The 16,226-nt window shown below is 51.1% G+C and overlaps 6 protein-coding genes and 1 non-coding gene across 7 annotated transcripts; 2 read left to right on the top strand and 5 right to left on the bottom strand.

Moving 5' to 3' along the window:
- Positions 1 to 859: 859 nt before the first annotated feature.
- On the bottom strand, positions 860 to 2,011 carry N0V89_011582 (uncharacterized protein; the record flags this gene model as incomplete). The annotated part of the gene is made up of 1 exon (XM_056220312.1): positions 860 to 2,011. The coding sequence occupies one exon, from the start codon at positions 2,009 to 2,011 to the stop codon at positions 860 to 862; it is 1,152 nt and encodes a 383-aa protein (XP_056065615.1).
- A 569-nt stretch (positions 2,012 to 2,580) lies between these two features.
- On the bottom strand, positions 2,581 to 3,034 carry N0V89_011581 (uncharacterized protein; the record flags this gene model as incomplete). The annotated part of the gene is made up of 2 exons (XM_056220311.1): positions 2,581 to 2,966; positions 3,016 to 3,034. The coding sequence occupies 2 exons, from the start codon at positions 3,032 to 3,034 to the stop codon at positions 2,581 to 2,583; spliced, it is 405 nt and encodes a 134-aa protein (XP_056065614.1).
- Positions 3,035 to 4,661: 1,627 nt separating this feature from the next.
- On the bottom strand, positions 4,662 to 6,157 carry N0V89_011580 (uncharacterized protein; the record flags this gene model as incomplete). The annotated part of the gene is made up of 5 exons (XM_056220310.1): positions 4,662 to 5,033; positions 5,084 to 5,426; positions 5,499 to 5,692; positions 5,741 to 5,976; positions 6,025 to 6,157. The coding sequence occupies 5 exons, from the start codon at positions 6,155 to 6,157 to the stop codon at positions 4,662 to 4,664; spliced, it is 1,278 nt and encodes a 425-aa protein (XP_056065613.1).
- A 1,677-nt stretch (positions 6,158 to 7,834) lies between these two features.
- Positions 7,835 to 9,352, top strand: N0V89_011579 (uncharacterized protein; the record flags this gene model as incomplete). Its single annotated transcript, XM_056220309.1, has 3 exons — positions 7,835 to 8,260; positions 8,285 to 8,420; positions 8,472 to 9,352. 3 exons carry the CDS (start codon positions 7,835 to 7,837, stop codon positions 9,350 to 9,352), a joined length of 1,443 nt encoding a protein of 480 aa, XP_056065612.1.
- Positions 9,353 to 9,974: 622 nt separating this feature from the next.
- On the top strand, positions 9,975 to 12,754 carry N0V89_011578 (uncharacterized protein; the record flags this gene model as incomplete). Its single annotated transcript, XM_056220308.1, has 3 exons — positions 9,975 to 10,795; positions 11,028 to 11,074; positions 11,217 to 12,754. 3 exons carry the CDS (start codon positions 9,975 to 9,977, stop codon positions 12,752 to 12,754), a joined length of 2,406 nt encoding a protein of 801 aa, XP_056065611.1.
- A 1,043-nt stretch (positions 12,755 to 13,797) lies between these two features.
- Positions 13,798 to 13,907, bottom strand: N0V89_011577. The gene has a single exon. It is a non-coding gene; the product is annotated as a tRNA-Pro (tRNA).
- Positions 13,908 to 14,781: 874 nt separating this feature from the next.
- Positions 14,782 to 16,047, bottom strand: N0V89_011576 (uncharacterized protein; the record flags this gene model as incomplete). The annotated part of the gene is made up of 4 exons (XM_056220307.1): positions 14,782 to 14,819; positions 14,873 to 15,221; positions 15,271 to 15,624; positions 15,808 to 16,047. The coding sequence occupies 4 exons, from the start codon at positions 16,045 to 16,047 to the stop codon at positions 14,782 to 14,784; spliced, it is 981 nt and encodes a 326-aa protein (XP_056065610.1).
- Between the last annotated feature and the right edge of the window lie 179 nt (positions 16,048 to 16,226).

Genomic DNA, 16,226 nt, shown 5'->3' with positions numbered 1-16,226 from the left:
GAGGACCCAGTAGTCGAGATAGCGAGCGATTGCCTCCAAGGAAGCAAGCGCCCGAAGAGCGAGTGAGATTGAGCGAGTGTATATAGAACGGAGCCGCACTGCGTTCCAGTGCAGACAAACAAGCTGCACCGCAGGCTGACCGCCCAAGTCGAGATGAGGTGAGCGGCAAGGCGTTCGGTGGGGAAAGTCTATTGGTGACGTGTCTGAGCTGTCCTCTGGTGGTAACTGCTGTGTAGGACGAAGCCCCGCCAGCTGGCGTTGTTGTCACATCCAACGCTCCTTCCACGCTTTGTGATCCGATGACAGCCGCCCCGGCACTGTCTGTGATAGCTACGCACATGCCTGTCAACTGTCAGTTGCTCTGTCGGACGCATACTAATACCTAGTATGTGCTGATAGAGACGGTACGGAGAGAACTGTGATTGTGATCTATGAGAATGCGATATCCGTGACAGTGGAAACGGAAAGGTGCATCTGCGTGACGTTGGGAAACGCGTCACAGCTCGTGGGCTTAGGGTTACTAGAAGTCACAGAGGTTCGAAGGATCCCACAAGACTAGCGGTCTGAAAGGACAAGAGAGTGAGGGGGTTTCCTCAGATTGCAACGTCGCCTCGATGTTCGGTGATACGCCCAGTGAAAACAGGAACAGGAAGCAATGTAGTAGCTGTAAGCCCTATGGCGGCAATCATGTCTGCTTGCCATAGCCATTGGTCGCTCGCACACTATGGAGCTTGTCGCACGTACCCAAGTTATATCAGGCTCCATCAGGCGGTACTGCGCCTTTGGCCGAAAATCGTCGCATCGTTTCCTCATAACATCGTGTCCACATAACAAACTTTGCAATTCGCCCACGCCGCACTCAGATATCATTGTAGCCCAAGAATCTTCTCTCTAATCCCTTGTCGGCGACTGCCCACGCCCATGCGCGACCAGCCTCGCCGCACCACAGCGCGGAGGGGTCGTCCGCCTTCTGTAACATGCCATCTTTAGCCATGGACTTGATCTCGCCACCAGTCGTATAGGTCAGGAAATGCTCAAATCGCTCTCCGTCCAGCGCTAGAGCGTTCCCACTGATCCCGTGGCACAAACACGGCTCCTTGGTCAACAGCCCCCTTTCCCAGATGCATTCCCTGCCTTTTGCGATGACACGGTCGATACGCTCTTCGAGTTTCGGGAAGAGCTTCTTGATTGACGCCAGCGAAGCGATAACGCCAGGCGCACCGTGGCAAAACTGAACCAGTCGATCCCGTCCTGGCGGAAGAGAAGAGGGGAAATTGCCGCTCTCGTATTGGTAGCTGAGCAATGCGCCCAATTCAGCCTCAAGCTTTGGTGCCCATGTAGCATCGGTAAGTACGATCTGGGTGATGATGCCAATGGCTCCGTGAGCAGCGCCAACGTACGCCTTTCCGTGCCACTTCCACGGCCGCGAGCTAGCCATGATATTGTCAATAACTTCGTCCGTGGTGTCCTCGATAAGCTCGGTGAGCTCCTTGTTGTCGGTGAAGGCTCCACGCACCAAACGCAGCAGGTACAAATAACCTGCACGACCGTAGAGCCACTCGTTGGACGCTTCGGACTCGATGGTTACAGCCGCAAAATCGCAGAGCTCCTTTACAGTATCCGGGTCTTTAGCGGTTACGGCGTACAGGGCGAGCAGAGACATTATATCGTCGCTCACGCCACATTTGCTTGGAGAAGGGCCTTTGTACTTCTTGATGTGGGTCTGTGCCTGTTCGATATATGCTGCAGACCATGTATTCAGAGGAAACTGATCAAGAAGCATATCGGGGTATATGTTGTGAAGGGCATAGAACAAGTAGGCGACCGAGATGGGTCCATAGTACAGGCCGCCACCGGGAGGTATCTGGTGGGGAGGATAGTCGGTGATCAGGCGGGTGAGCGAAGCTAGCAGCTGTTTGTGAGGCTCTCGCCGTGATAGCTCGGCATCGTTGCGGAAGTAGCGTGGTATCGACGCTGGCTCTTCTGCCGCAGCCGCAGCTTGTTCAGACATGTTGGCCACGCACAGTCGCGAGAATCCTGGGTGTGTAAACCTAGAGCCAAGAACCCGCGAATGCGGTGTTTATGGGCAGCAGCTGGAAAGCTCTTGAAAATGACGTCAGCGGGGTAGCCTGGCCACGCGACACTGGATGCTAGAGAATGCGCAGAGTCAGTTGAATGTCTGTGACAGGAGGAACAAAGAATGTGTAGGTGTGAAAATGCCGGATTGCAGGGTGAGTAGGTGTTGGAAGGCGCGGCGCGTCCACATGTTGCCTGATCTGCAGTTTCGGTGGGACCTGACAACGGTCCACGCTAAGGACATGCACGTGATGTATACGTGGAGCCGTTGAAGCTGCATCAGAACCTTCGGTATCACCAGATCGAAATATTGTCAGTCTAACGCGCAGGAACAGTGCCTGTCATCTCGAACACGTGCATTGATAACGTCCAGGGCTCTTCTTGGTGCGTGGGACGTCTGGTATTCTCGGCCACATCGAGCTCACACATCCGACTCAGCACGGTGCGGATCAAGTCAACGTAGCATCGTATTAAAGATATGGGGTATCCCAGCATGTCCTGGTGCTAAGTTTTCTTGGTGAGACTCATGTTTTCCCATACACTGCCCTCGGGAACCGCATGTGGTTGAGAAAGCCGGCACATGGCATTCCGATTGCCCATAGAATTCATATTTGCCCAGCTCATAACATGGTTGTCATGGTCGCTACCCACACGGATGCCATTGATACTCTCTTCTTGAGAGGTCGCAGGTACTTCCGATGTTTTTGGTGTTTCAAAAGGATCCACATCCTTCTCGTTGGCTGGGAGCTCAGGAATGACGCCAAGCGCATCCGAGGCGATCTCGTTCGGGGGCACAATCGCAACGCTGTCTAACTGAGGAACAGACTCGAGGCTTGCATCATCTGTATCAACAGTAATTTTGGTCCCAACACTACTGCTCGGAGGGGTGCCTGAATGACATTAGACGCGTCATACGAGCCCCTACAAGGTATGACTTACCAGTAAGTTGTTCCGACATATCTCCTCCTCGTATTGTTGAATATGTTGGGGGAAGCGTAGCGCTTCGCTCGTTTTTGGTACGTCTTCTACGCAGAAAAAACAGTAGGAAGACGAATGCAGCTAATAGTGCAACGCCGCCAATTGTTCCTCCTATTATAGCGCCAACGTGATTAGGATCACTTGATTTTCTGTCGGCAGATACCGGATCGGAGGTCGAGTGCGAGGTTGGCGCTGAGTAGTCCGTAAACGAAACGAGAACCGTATAGCCTGAAGAGACCGAAGCGAAGGTTTCCACGTGCGCAGATGGTGGGGTTGTAGAAGTAGCCGGATCCGACGAGAATGTTGGGGCTCCAGATGATAACGATGCTAGAAAAAGATTCAGCGACAGTAAACAGAGTTTTCCATCTTGCTACGCAAATGTCCGAAGGCTGAGCAAAGTCTTTACTCGCTGCTGTGACATATTGACTCGAAAATGCTGCACGGAAGCGCAGCTCCGATGCATCAGGCGCAATAACAAAGCAAGAATGCCCACGGAAGCGAATGCATCCTATATCAGCAAGACATGAAAGGGAGAATGCACGAACCGGCAATTCGTGGTGTGCGATCTTGGTCCTCACGACATCCATGCTGGCATGCATCTACAGTGCAGCAGCCTACGTAATGAGGCAGTTCTTGAGTTCCGGCGCAGGTGTACCAAGTGCCGCCATTCGGACATGTAGCATCGCGGATCTCGTTGTAGATATGCATCGAATGGAGCTGTTCAACTGTTCATATTGCGCGGAGGCAGGTGTGGGAGGACGCAAATCGCAAGGCCGATCTCCTCATGTTGGAGGAAGGCGCGGGCTCGGTTTGCAATTGTGTCATGAGGCCATCTTGTGGCATGGAAACTTGTGCCACCTTGCATGCCGCAGGGTGGACGAGCCGGAAAGGCACTTGTCACATGGCAAGACAGTCAGATCTCAATGACAACGGTGATAGGTGATCATCTTAGAGACAACAGGCGCCACGTAGGATGCTCAGCGTGTAGTTTACGCGTTGTGTGAGCAACTAAGAGGTGTGTCGTGAACTGTGTCGTGTTGGGACGCGTTCAGATGGAGAGAAGCGGCATTTGCCCTCGCTTAAGCCACCAATCACCGCACGTATGCGTTTGACGCGTTCCTGGTCGTTTCGCGTTTCTGTCGCTCTTGCCTCCACCCTGCGCGCAAATATAATGCGCGTGAACGCGGAAACATACTGAATTGAACGGTGTACTGCGTCAATCCGCTACACGTCGATCAAAGCTGTCACCCTTTCCTAAGCTGCCAGGTAGCATCCGGCACCACAAATGAAGTACATGCCGGATACCCTTCATACAACATCGGATGTTCGCCGGTGTCTCCACTCCCGCTTTGTAATTCAACCACAAGTTCCACTGCCCTTCATTGCTCGTAGCACTATGCGACGAAGACGGCCATGTCCACTTTGCGACCTTTCTTTGAACGCGAGCAGCAGCTGTGGATTGCAATGAATGCGATGGCGAGGTCTTATTGATTGATGTACGCTTATAAGTCATTATAAATCTACAATCCATTGAGCAGGAGGTGTGAATCACTCCAAGAAAGGTACTCGACTTTCACAACTGTTGGAAGTGCAACGCACTGACTCTTTCAGCTTCCCTTGATCAGAACTTGCTTCTCCTTCTTCAGGTCCTCCACTACGCTGATGTCAATCTTGAGAACAGAGGCGACGACGTCCGCTGGGGTGAGCGCCAGCCATTGCGCGAGAGAAATGTCCGCTACACGATCGCTCTTGTACAGCTCAATCCAGGTCAGATTCTTGGTGGCTGAAGTGTTCTCAATGTAATGACCTGCAGTCGTGAGCTTCGTATGATCAGAGGAAAGCACTAGGTTGCGCTTACCACTGTTGTCAGGGAACACAGCTGTATCTCCTGCAGAGAAGTCGAAAGTGCGAGCATTGCTCGCACCGATGAAGACTGTCGCGCGGCCCTCGCCCTCGTGAAAGTACAACCACTCTTCGGCCTGCCACGTTTTAGAGAATAATGAGTGCATCAATGCTTAGACTGGCTTACCGTAGGATGCCAATGCAGCTCACGGAGGCCTTTCGGCTCGAGAGTCACAAAGGTTGCAGCGATTGTCGTCGATATTGGGAAGTTGGTGGAATCGATCTTATAAAAGACGCCACCACCACCAGGGACCGGCTCGGGCTCGTGCTGAAAAGTGTGATACACATAAGAGCTGTTTCCGGCAAGCTCGCCGTTGCCACCAGTGACATTATGTGTACTCGCGGTCCCGTTCTGAATGTAGGGGTTCTTCTCCGGGACTTTGTCGAACACGGATTCCGGAACACCGAAGTTCTTTGCGAGAATTGACTTCGGGGTCTTCGCAACCCAGTCGTCAAGGTTGAAGGTGGTCCTAATGAAGAGATCAAAATCATCGAGATCTTACATGTCGACACAAAATTGAAACGTAGCACTGTCGACTTACCCTACTTTGTCGAAGTCGCCATCGTCAAAGGCCAATAGGTACTCGTTCTCATCATCCAAACCTTGAACGGTGTGCGCCTGACCTTTGGGGAAGTACCAGATGTCACCGTACCCGAGCTCGTCAACTTGGTATCTGCCGTTCTCATCAACAGCGGAGACGAGGACACGTCCGGTATACACGATGCCCCACTCAGCCTACTACGGTTAGCACGTTATAAAACATCTAGACCGCAAGTGCCTTACCACTCGATGCCAATGTAGTTCTCGAATGGCGCCCTTTTTCAGATGCTGCTGCGCGGCTGCGATGTCATGGCTCTGAGGCAGATCCTGGATGACCTGTTCTCGGACCCAACCACCAGGGAAAATCTTGGTCTTGGAGTCAGAGAAGCGCCACTTCAGATTGGGTACCGTGCCCGCGTCGGTGCTTTGCTCTCCAAGGTTCGAAGGGTTGGCCAAATCAATTTGATGGTTGGTCCCACCTAAGTTAATCGGTCAATGGAACACCTCAATGCACTCGTCGGACATACCCAGGATGGGTGCACCTTTGCCTTTGCCGTCAATTGGCTGGCCAGTCTTGAACTGTGCAGCATCCCGCTTGATGACAGCACCAAATGCTGAAGAGGCCGAGAGGAGGGCAGCGCCAACCACCTGCAACTTCATCGTGCAGGAGGGAAAGGGAAGAGAGATGCAGGCAAAGAAAGCAAGGTACCTCAAGCCTGCACCCCAGGAAAACACGATATATAACCATTGCATGCAATAGATTGCATCATTGATCGCGCTGAACGCTGTACCTGCACGCGTCGGCACACGAACACGATACAATCAACATCCTGGTTATTGCATGCCTAAGCTGGATAATTGCAGCTGCGTGATCCACCTTTCCTAACTCTGTGCATCGGCTGTCTGCAACATCAAGCCACCAACTTAGACATTTCTAATTTCCTAAGCCCCTTTTCCGCTGCACGCTCGAGCTGAACTATTGCAATAGTGGTCGGCGAACATGCGCTCGTAAGAATCGCCAAGCATGTCGTGATTGTTCTCGGTGATCCGTGCTTGCCAGTGCAGATCTACCCCAGGGTCGGTAGTCACTACTAAGTTAGCCTAAGCCTACAGGCATCCTCACTTTATTCTAAGCTTAAAGATGTCGGATGATACGTGTGGAGTAAGTACTAACGCTTTCAGGGCCGATGTCACCATATCAGTACACAATTATACATTTCCCACCAACAATGGTTGTCAACGATTTCGGAAAGCTCGCGGACATCTCAATTTCTCGGTCTTGCCCTCGATATTCTCAATCTCCACAGCGCAAGTTGTTCTGATTACCACCAAAGCTATGCGGATAGACCACGATTACAAACGAGGTTCTTAGTCCTTGGCGACTGTCCATGCCCCTGTGACAAATCATTTGATCGATGTATGGAAGGTGGCAGCTTCTAAGAACACATGGCTGTGCCAGGATACATACTGGAAGCGTCGCAAGAAGAAAACATGCTTATTCGAATTACGTACGTTGTCTCTTCTTCCTGCTGCGAGTCGCATCTTGGTCAAACAATGGCCCCGCCGCTGGGAGAGTGTTGCTTGCGATTAGCCACAGGGTCAGCCTGCGCAAGATCCGGATCATAATCTGCCGATGACTAGTTCCTGCCCTTCGTTCGGCAAGTTACAGTAGCCCAGTAAATGATAGCCGATTTTGCCATCACATACTTCAGCCCTATCTCACGACAAGTCGCTAACTCGGCACCGCTTCCACGCTCCACTGCCAGGAACTTTCGTCGATCATACCTGGCATCGAGACTCGAAACTTGCAAGTGATGTCCACCCAGCAACTCTTGGGAAGATCACCCAGAAACGGCATCCACGGCCACATTCCCTCTGCCGCGTTCAGCCATGGGACCATTCACCCTACCGTAACAGCCCTAGCTCATATGCAAGACCATGTAGTCTGACGATCATCATGGGTAGTTCCACATCCTTTCAGCGCTCAGTGTCGTCTTGGGCGTGTCCATGCATCGCAATGAAAACCTTGTCGGGCTTTTGGTCGGCGAATAACTTCATTGGGATCCACGGTGCTTGTCATCTATTCGACAAAGTATATAGAATTCGACACCGAACGTCAAGAGAGGGCTTGATAGCATCATCCAAGCTATCGACTGGATAGATGAGGATGTCCGAAAATTAAAAGGGGCGGTGTTCGAAAGCGTGAGAGCAAGCATAGCAGAGGGAAGCTCTCTGCAATATAAATATGGGCACGAAAACAAGGTAAGGAGCAGTATCAAGCGCGAAACTTGCTCAAACCTTCTGAAACCCGTTTTGATCAGCCTCCAGCGTTCCGATATGTTCTCAAAAGTGCTCTTGTCTGCGGCACTGGCCACTTCGGCCATTGCTCTCTCACTTCCTCCACTGATCCCCGCCATTCCTGGTGTCACGGAGCCTCTTGCTACCAACTCTCCGCCTCTTCCCATCCTTCAGGTCCCCACCCCTCCACTCGACAGTCCTCCTTTCACTAGCAACCAGCAGATCAAGCCCAAGAAAATTGGCTACTTCTGGACCGGCGCAGGTGACAATAGCCACAAAGATTTCCTTGCAACCTACTCTCTGGACGATGACAGCTTCGGTACCCTCCTTTGGATCACCGATGTTCCTTCAAGCGGTAACAGTCCGCACCACTTGGGCCCAACCCTCGACGGGAAGACACTGCTTGGTGGTGGCCTACTGTCTCTGCTCAAGACTCAGGCGGGTTTCACGCATTTCCCTGCCTCTGTGCGTCGGTCTAATTTATCCTAGGACACTGCTTACTACTTCGACACCACCGATCCATACCAGCCGAAGTTCAAGAAGAGCAACCGCGCCTTGCTCTCCTCTATCACGGATGAGATTCGTGCTAAGCCTGACGGGGGCTTCTTCATCACATATATGGGCTGTAAGTTACCCTGACCTAATGTGCTTGGGGAATGACTGATTTACTGCTCAGCTGCTGTCGGTACCTCTCCAGGTCGTCTCGTCGAGACAGATGCCAACTTCAACATCATTCACGAGTGGCCTGAGGATGTTCAGGGCACCCTCAACATCCTCGGCGAGCAGTTCTCGCCCCATGGCCTCAGCATCGACTATAACAAGAACATCATGTTGACAAGTGATTTTGTTGTGCCCGTCACAATCCTCAAGCCGGCCTCTGCCATTGGCATTCAAAAGGCCAACACGTTACGTCTTTGGGAATTGTCAACTCGCAAGATCATCTCTACGCTCACCATCCCCGACGGCCAGGGTATCCAGGATGTGAAATTCATCCCGGGAAACTCCGAGTCTGCCGCACTTGCTACTGCTGTTGGACCCGGCCAAGTCTGGATCATCTATCCCTTCCGCAAAGATTCCAGCGGCAAGCAAGGCGTCGCTGAGCTCCTCTTCGACCTCGGCCCCAATGCGCGCGACAACCTCGCAATTTACTCTGACATCTCTGACGACGGCAAATTCGCCTACTTCACCCTTACGCTTGGCAACCACGTTGCCGCCCTCGATATCTCCGATCTCAACGATGTTAAGCGCCTCGACGATCCCAATGAGGATCAGGGCATCATTGGCCCGCACTACATCAAGATCTCGCCCGACAAGAAGAACCTGCTCGTCACGGACTACTTCGTCCAGACTGGCTCAATTGGAGTTGTCAACACGCCTGCCGACTACAAGGCTCAGTGGATTGACATCCTGCCTAACGGCGCCTTGAGCTTCAACAGGTCCATTGATTTTGAGAAGGTCTTCAGCCAGTCCGGTAATGGCGGTAACAGGGGTGGAGCAAGACCCCACTCTGCAGTCATCTTTGACTTGACTGACCCGGCTCATCCTAAGTACTACTAAGGAAGAGGACGCATAGCGACTGGGTGAGTTTGGTCGCATAGGTGCGTGTAATTGCGGTAGTACATCGAAGTTGAACTTGTCTCGCTTGCTTTGCTTCCTGTCAGTCTTGTTTGTAAACTTGGTCACTTACACGGATATTCCAACTTTCAACAATCGCTAGTTGCTAATGATTGTTACACGTCTCAGTGTCGGCACTGCTTGGCTGTTAGTAGCTTTGATTGCGATGTGATACCAAATCGCGTTTATGAGTAGCATTTGGATTTAACTCGTGTTGGCTTATTTGTTGCTAAGCATATATACCACTCTGTCCGCGTGAGCCTCCTTGACACAGCTTTAACTCAATCTCCCACCCGGGGTGGTGAGGGATGCCGGCCACCCCGTCCGAGTCTTCTGAAGTCGCTGCATGCGAGTGAGATCGCTTCCGCATATGCAATGTTATTTCACGATGCTTTATAATGCTCTCTTTGTCTCGCGTTGTTCTCTGTGTCGATCGACCTTACATAATGGTTCGCATTGTGTCCGCTGCGTCCTTCATATGGCCTTCGAGACGACATGAACGGCAACAACGATCGCAACCTTTAAGCTACCACTCGATTCACTAATTTAACCCGCTATACGAAGAATGTCGCAGCCTACGCTTTTCGACAACTGGAATGATGGGTCAAACGGCTGGTCCGATAATCCCGAAGCAGAAGACCGGACGATCTCTGGTCCAGAGATTGTGCGTCGCAGCTACTGGTACAACATCATCTGCGGCATACAAATTGAAAAGTCCAGAGCTCAGCATATGCTTCAGTACTTGCAGTTCATGTTCGGTGAGATGTCATCAAGCCTAGATGCAATCAATGAACATAAGCTGACAAAGCCACTTCCAGTCGCCGACAGCAACAAATTCTTCAACCTTGGACACGACTATGAGAATGGCCGTGTACGAAGTGCCATAGCTGATCTTAGTACCGATTCTACGCTGAGGGCGATGATCATGGCCAAGAAGTCTGTGGCTTCGGGACATGTCATGCTACATGAGAGTTTCCTCGTAGAGCGTCCTATGGTGCCTGCTTCCTTCGCTTGTTCTCTATGGAAGCGGCTCCTCGATGTTCCTGAAAGCTGCGACTTTCGCAATTGTCGCAACTTCTTTTCTCACGCATTTCTGCGAACTGACTTTGGCAATGATCTCAAGGATTATTGTAAAATCAAGCAGATGTACACCGATCACTTGCCAATCTTGGAAGTCCTCATCAAGAAGTTGCAGGCCGGCTTAGAGGACGAAAGCGCCTGGAAGAACGATGAGTTGGAGCTCTCTTACTCCAACCGGCCCGCTTATGCTTTCGACATTCCCGAGGGTGAGGCAGAAGCTGAGGAACAGAGGCAAGTCAAAGCCAGCGCCAGGAATTTATCATCCCCGACTTCGCTTGACCTCCCAGACTGTAACGCATATGACAGGTCGGTCATAGATACTCTGTTAAACACACCACCGTCACCGGTTGATTCAACAGCTGCCTGGCTGTCAGAGACCTCCGACTACATGTGGGAGGTAGACTATCTTATCAAGCGAAGGCAATCCTGGAGTGGGTTCTATGTCGACACTGATGGAAAGCACTGGATTTATTAATCCGACAGTGCAAATCTTGGCCGTGGCGCACACATACCTCCTGACATTCACCCAATACCGCAGGACTCCTAAGCACTGGGCATCATCACATTTCACTATCAAGACGCATGGTATCAGCTCCATGCAGAGCAGGGCTCGTGTGGCGCTTGTGCACTTTCATTTCAATGTAAACCACTTCGCATGACTATATAAAACTTCCGGTCTTTTCCAATATATACTCTCCACTCACCCAAGTTCGCATATCAACTCTAGATTCCGAGCCTCTTCCACCGATCCAGACCATCTACAGCCTCCGCCATCCATACTTTCGTCCTGATCAATCGAAACCGGACATGTCTTCCAACGGTCCTGACGATAACACTCCCTATCCCTCTGAGGGCTGGGCTTCGGGTTCGAAGAATCAAGAGATCGCCGCTCAAGATCGTGAAAGCGGAACGCTTGTCCATCCTATGACCCTCGTCGAGAGTCAATCGATTCAAAACCAGAACCTCGATGACGACCACGATGCACTCAATGACCGCGAGTCATCTAACCCGGACAACTCGGGCTCTAGGAAGTCACTTGGTGAACGGAACGCTCTCAACCAAAACCATGCCTCCGAATCTAAAGATCACTCTCCGAACGCGTGGAACGGTGCGCTGGCCCGATTCAAGGATTCACTCTCTCGCTTTAGAGCGAATTCACTTGACCAACGAAGCGTTTCCAATCGAAAACGTACCTCAATCTCTAGAGGGACATGGAACGATGCCCTGACAAGAGCTACGAAAAGGTTGTTCCATCTGAAAGGGAAGTCCACTCACGTGTCCCGTTCGAACTCGTTCCGGAGCCACCAGGTCTCGGATCCTTCACTCTACAACATGGTATGTAGAGCTTTCATCAAATATCAGAATGCCAAGAAGCTTTCGATTTCTCTGGGAGCGTGGCACAACGATCTGGTAGAAAGTTGTGCGCTGATAGAGAGGGGGCACAAGTTGACAAAACCTCACCCACGGGCTCCAGCAGGCAGGAGCAATGCTTTCAATCAGATCTTGATGGCCTCCGATGATCCCCAAGACCGCGAATTCGTACTCAGGAAGCACACGGTTGCTTCGGTGCTGATTTCCATGGTGGAACGGTGGTCTAACGACGAGCAAGCATACTTTCCAAAGTCGGCCTACGCCCACTCGCTGTGGGATATTATCTCCTCTCCTGAGAACGGATTGTCGAGTAAAAGCATGACAGAGGCGCGAAATTGGTTCGCTCGTGCTTTGCGTAACGAAGAAGCCGAAAGTGGGAACCTGGGTGATCACATTATGTTCAACAGGATTCTCAAGGTCTACAAGCGAATCCTCCCTGCCGTGAAAGCAACCAGAGATAAGATCAACGAAGCATTGGGAGATACAGGTGCATGGGTGCCAGACCCCTACCAAGTCTCCGACCGGCCTAATTATACGAAAGAATGCCCGAAAGGGGAAGACAGCAGGCGGATTAGGTTAGTCACAACCAAAAGAAACCCTGAAGTAACCGATCGACAACTCGAACTGCACTGGGCGGCATTGGGGACCAATCCAGGCGCACCGCCGCTGTTGCCTGGAGCAAGGGTTGGGTGGGGTGACACGCCTGAAGAAAGTATTGAAAGGACGACTTCAAGACAGTCTCTAGAAGAGGAAGGAAGGACTTACTCCTTGGCTCAAGAAGATGGAGAGAGGACTGCCTGGCCTACCGAAGAAGATGAAGGGACGACTTCCGGGCATCCTCAACCAAATTACTACGACACCGAAGACTGGCCGGTGACACCTCGCGATCCTTAAGGCTGGGTGGGTAATGGCCAATCGTCGAGAACCAAGTCTATTTGAATAAGTGTCCTAGAACTGCCTATAACTCGGCACGAACTCTCCCACCCCAACCAGCCGTTGACGACAAGGGAGAGGACACAGATAGTAAGAACCGCAACTTAATGGCTACCTATGCATTCCAATATCGCTGGCCCACGAACTATTACGTCAAAATCCGTCCAGCTGTACGTGCGGCCGCATCGAGGAGGTACCTTGAAGAATTTGACCTCATCTACTCAGACGATTGGGTAACTCAATGCCGTGTACATGATATTGAGAGGAATGGAATGATGAAGAAACAAGAAGCAGTCTATAGACGCCCACTTGACCGATAAGATAGTATGAGAAATCGTGGAGCAGAACACCCTTTTTTCGAATATTTCGTTATGTTCATTTTTTTCTATGTAGTTACCATTTCTTCGCACTGGCGATTATCGCTTTGTCCCAATGGCATTCCCCTCCATTTGTATGATCGCAGAAAGCAGAATGTGTTGTAACATCACGAGAGCAGTTCAACTAAGCTTTTTTGACTCTATCAACCCAAATGGTAGTGCAGAGTGATTTCAGTGAATATCTCCTTTTATGAAAGTACGTTTAGGCGTTTTCGTAAAGCATGCCTAAGAACGCCGATGGATCCCAGCGGAGAGACGCTAGATAATTGTTGGCTATCACTAGATTATGGATGTGCGAGTCGATGCTGAGACCGAGGGTAATATGGGTGCGGAAGCCTCCATACAAAAATTGTTCGGCTGTTAGTTCTGCAGACTAAAACGTTGCTGGCACGTTAGAGGCAGTGGACGCAGCACGAATAATGCGCTAATTGCGCACTGAACCGGAGCATACAAAGGGTTTACCTTTGCCGGAGTTCAAGCTTGGAATTGAAGAGGAGTATAAGAAGAGCAAAAAGATAAACAAAGACCGAGCATGCTTGGAAGTTGGTCATAACAATGCCTGAAAAGCAAAAGAAGAACCCCTTTGGGGCCTGTAAAGCCAAAAAGAACCGCCGAAGCAGTTAGAACGGGTCTTACCGCGATTCGAACGCGGGGCCTCTCGCAAGTGTGCTCAGGAGCTTGAAAACACTGTAAGGTGATTTCCCTAAGCGAGAATCATACCACTAGACCATAAGACCGTTGCTTGATTGATGAGAATGGTTGCCGTACATGAATACATATATCAGGAATTAAGATCGAACAGCGAGCGCCAATCGCGAGAGGATAGCCAAACATAACTCTTAGGAAGATCAAAGGGGAGCTTGGGCCCACTGCAAAACGACTCATCGAACCCTAAGAATTTTTCCGGCGACCGTTCGCTTGAGTCAGTGGAGTCTATGGGTTAGCGCACTGTTGAAGGATTTCAATGGACACCCCAACAGAGCATACATCACGTTTTTGTTATCTAGTATGAAGATAATGCATGACGACACTGTTGTGAGATGGCGGAGCGCGGCTATCTATTGAGTTCCTCGTGGTGCCGAACCCTGGTTAGCCGAATTTGCCACCCAACCTTCCAGGAGCTGTGTACGACCTGGACCACGAACGCGCCATAAGACACTTCCGCCGCACGGGGTCCCAGGCAGCTTAAATTTGGCAGATAACCCCATAGATACGCTGCATACTTCTACGGAACCGTTCATTGGTAACCGCGATGCACTGCAAAAAACTACGGTGCCGTTGTTCGCTTACGCTGAAAGAACACTCAACTAAACGTCAACCGAACCGCACGCGCACTATGCGTCTTAGGGCTTATCGGTGCGCGGCGTGTGATAGAGATACCTCAGGGTCTCCAATCTGTATGCGCCAACGGCAGAATGCACGGCGCCAGACCTGGCAAGGGAGAGTAGCCACAATATTCACCAAGGACATTGTAAGACAGCAATCAGATGAAGAAGTGGTATTTGGAAACATGAATGAGCACGACGAGCTATAGTACTCGATAACACCCGAGCAAGTCGCAATGCTTAATTCAAAAAGCCAATGCGTTGTCCTTCAAAGCACTCATTCCATCTATTTGACCTGAACGTTGCCTGGCAAAACCTTCAGCCCTGTATCGCACCGTCAGTACCTGAACACTTCTTCAAGATGAGTGCGAACCTACAGCTATCGTAGTCCTCGCCCACCATATCCTTGACAGTACACTTGTTTTGCTCCGCGATGCTCTGCGTCTTCAACGTCGGCGCGGTAACATACGTGTGCCCATCGAGATGCTTCTGCAAGCTGTCATCCTTCCACCCAAAGAGGTAGTCCGCATGCGAAGAGTAACCGGTGCTGTCACCACTACTCCACACGAACGGCTGGCTGCCATCAGAGGGCCAGTCCACCTTGTTGTTGAACGCCTTGGTGTCCCAGACCGTCTCCAGCAGGATCTGCGGGAGGCGCACTGGGTGGGTCTTAGGGCAGGGTCCTCCTGATTCAAAAGTACCAGACTCGGGATATGCAACGTGGTCCTGGTGCTTCAGTACTCAAGCATTTCGCCCAAAACGAGTGATTACTTACTTGATGGTTGGGCGAGTCGACATTCGTACCATCCCAACATGTTGGGAACCTGTGATTAGCCATGATACCTGCAGGGCATGGCTTATCGGGGAAGTTAATCGTCTCCGGTTCGCGGGTACCTTCGTTCTGCATGCAGATGTAGGTGAGCTGGCGGAAGTTACGGGCCTCCTCGCGGTTGTTGTAGTTCACATTTCCGACGAGCATGCGGAATCCGGGCTTGAAGGCTGTGACCTTGGACTTCTGTGCAGTGTCGAAGAGTGCATCGGACATGTAGTAGACCATCATGCCGCCTTGGGTGCTTTCGATACCCTGCTGGGGGCGTTGAGGGACGCGCTTGAAGGTACCATTCTTGGCCTTAAAATACACAACAGCAGTCCAATAGTTTGAGCTATGATATGATCAACACTGCTAGTAGATGGATCAGGATGTCAAAGCTCGAGATTCGACGAGAACGGCTAATCACGAACACTCTTAAGATGCTTTCAAACTTACTGTTTTCTTGTTAGTAAGGTTATGCAAATCATTGATCAGACTTACCAAGTCTTCACTGAACTGGCAACTAGTGCATGTAGAGCCTTTCACAAGGTCATGAGTTGTTGGGTCCATTGAGATGTTGAAAGAATTGCCTCCGATGATCTGATGCAAATGTGGTGAAGGGCTCTGGCCGGGGTTGACCAACGGGTCGAGACGTTGGATAGATGACTTCGCGCAGCCGAAGCGGAGCAGAGCATCGGCCGGGGCAAGTAGCCCAAGGGCGGCGATGAAGGCGCCCTTCATCGTGAAAGGACAACTATAATGTTGTAATTGTACGCTTAAGGACAACAACAGTTCTCTTCTCGATAATGTAGCCTAGGGTGTGACTTAGAGTATGAAACTTGTCCAGAATCGTGACTTGACAGTGCGTGGCCGAGGTGCAAAAGCTATACTTCAATAAACGAAGAAGATCAAGAGTTGAA

The sequence above is a fragment of the Didymosphaeria variabile genome (genome assembly GCF_027946475.1).
Source record: "Didymosphaeria variabile strain IMI 356815 chromosome Unknown scaffold_9, whole genome shotgun sequence".
NCBI classification, from domain to species: domain Eukaryota; kingdom Fungi; phylum Ascomycota; class Dothideomycetes; order Pleosporales; family Didymosphaeriaceae; genus Didymosphaeria; species Didymosphaeria variabile.
The sequence above is the reverse complement of the archived record's forward strand: the minus strand, read 5'-3'. Positions and strand labels throughout refer to the sequence as shown.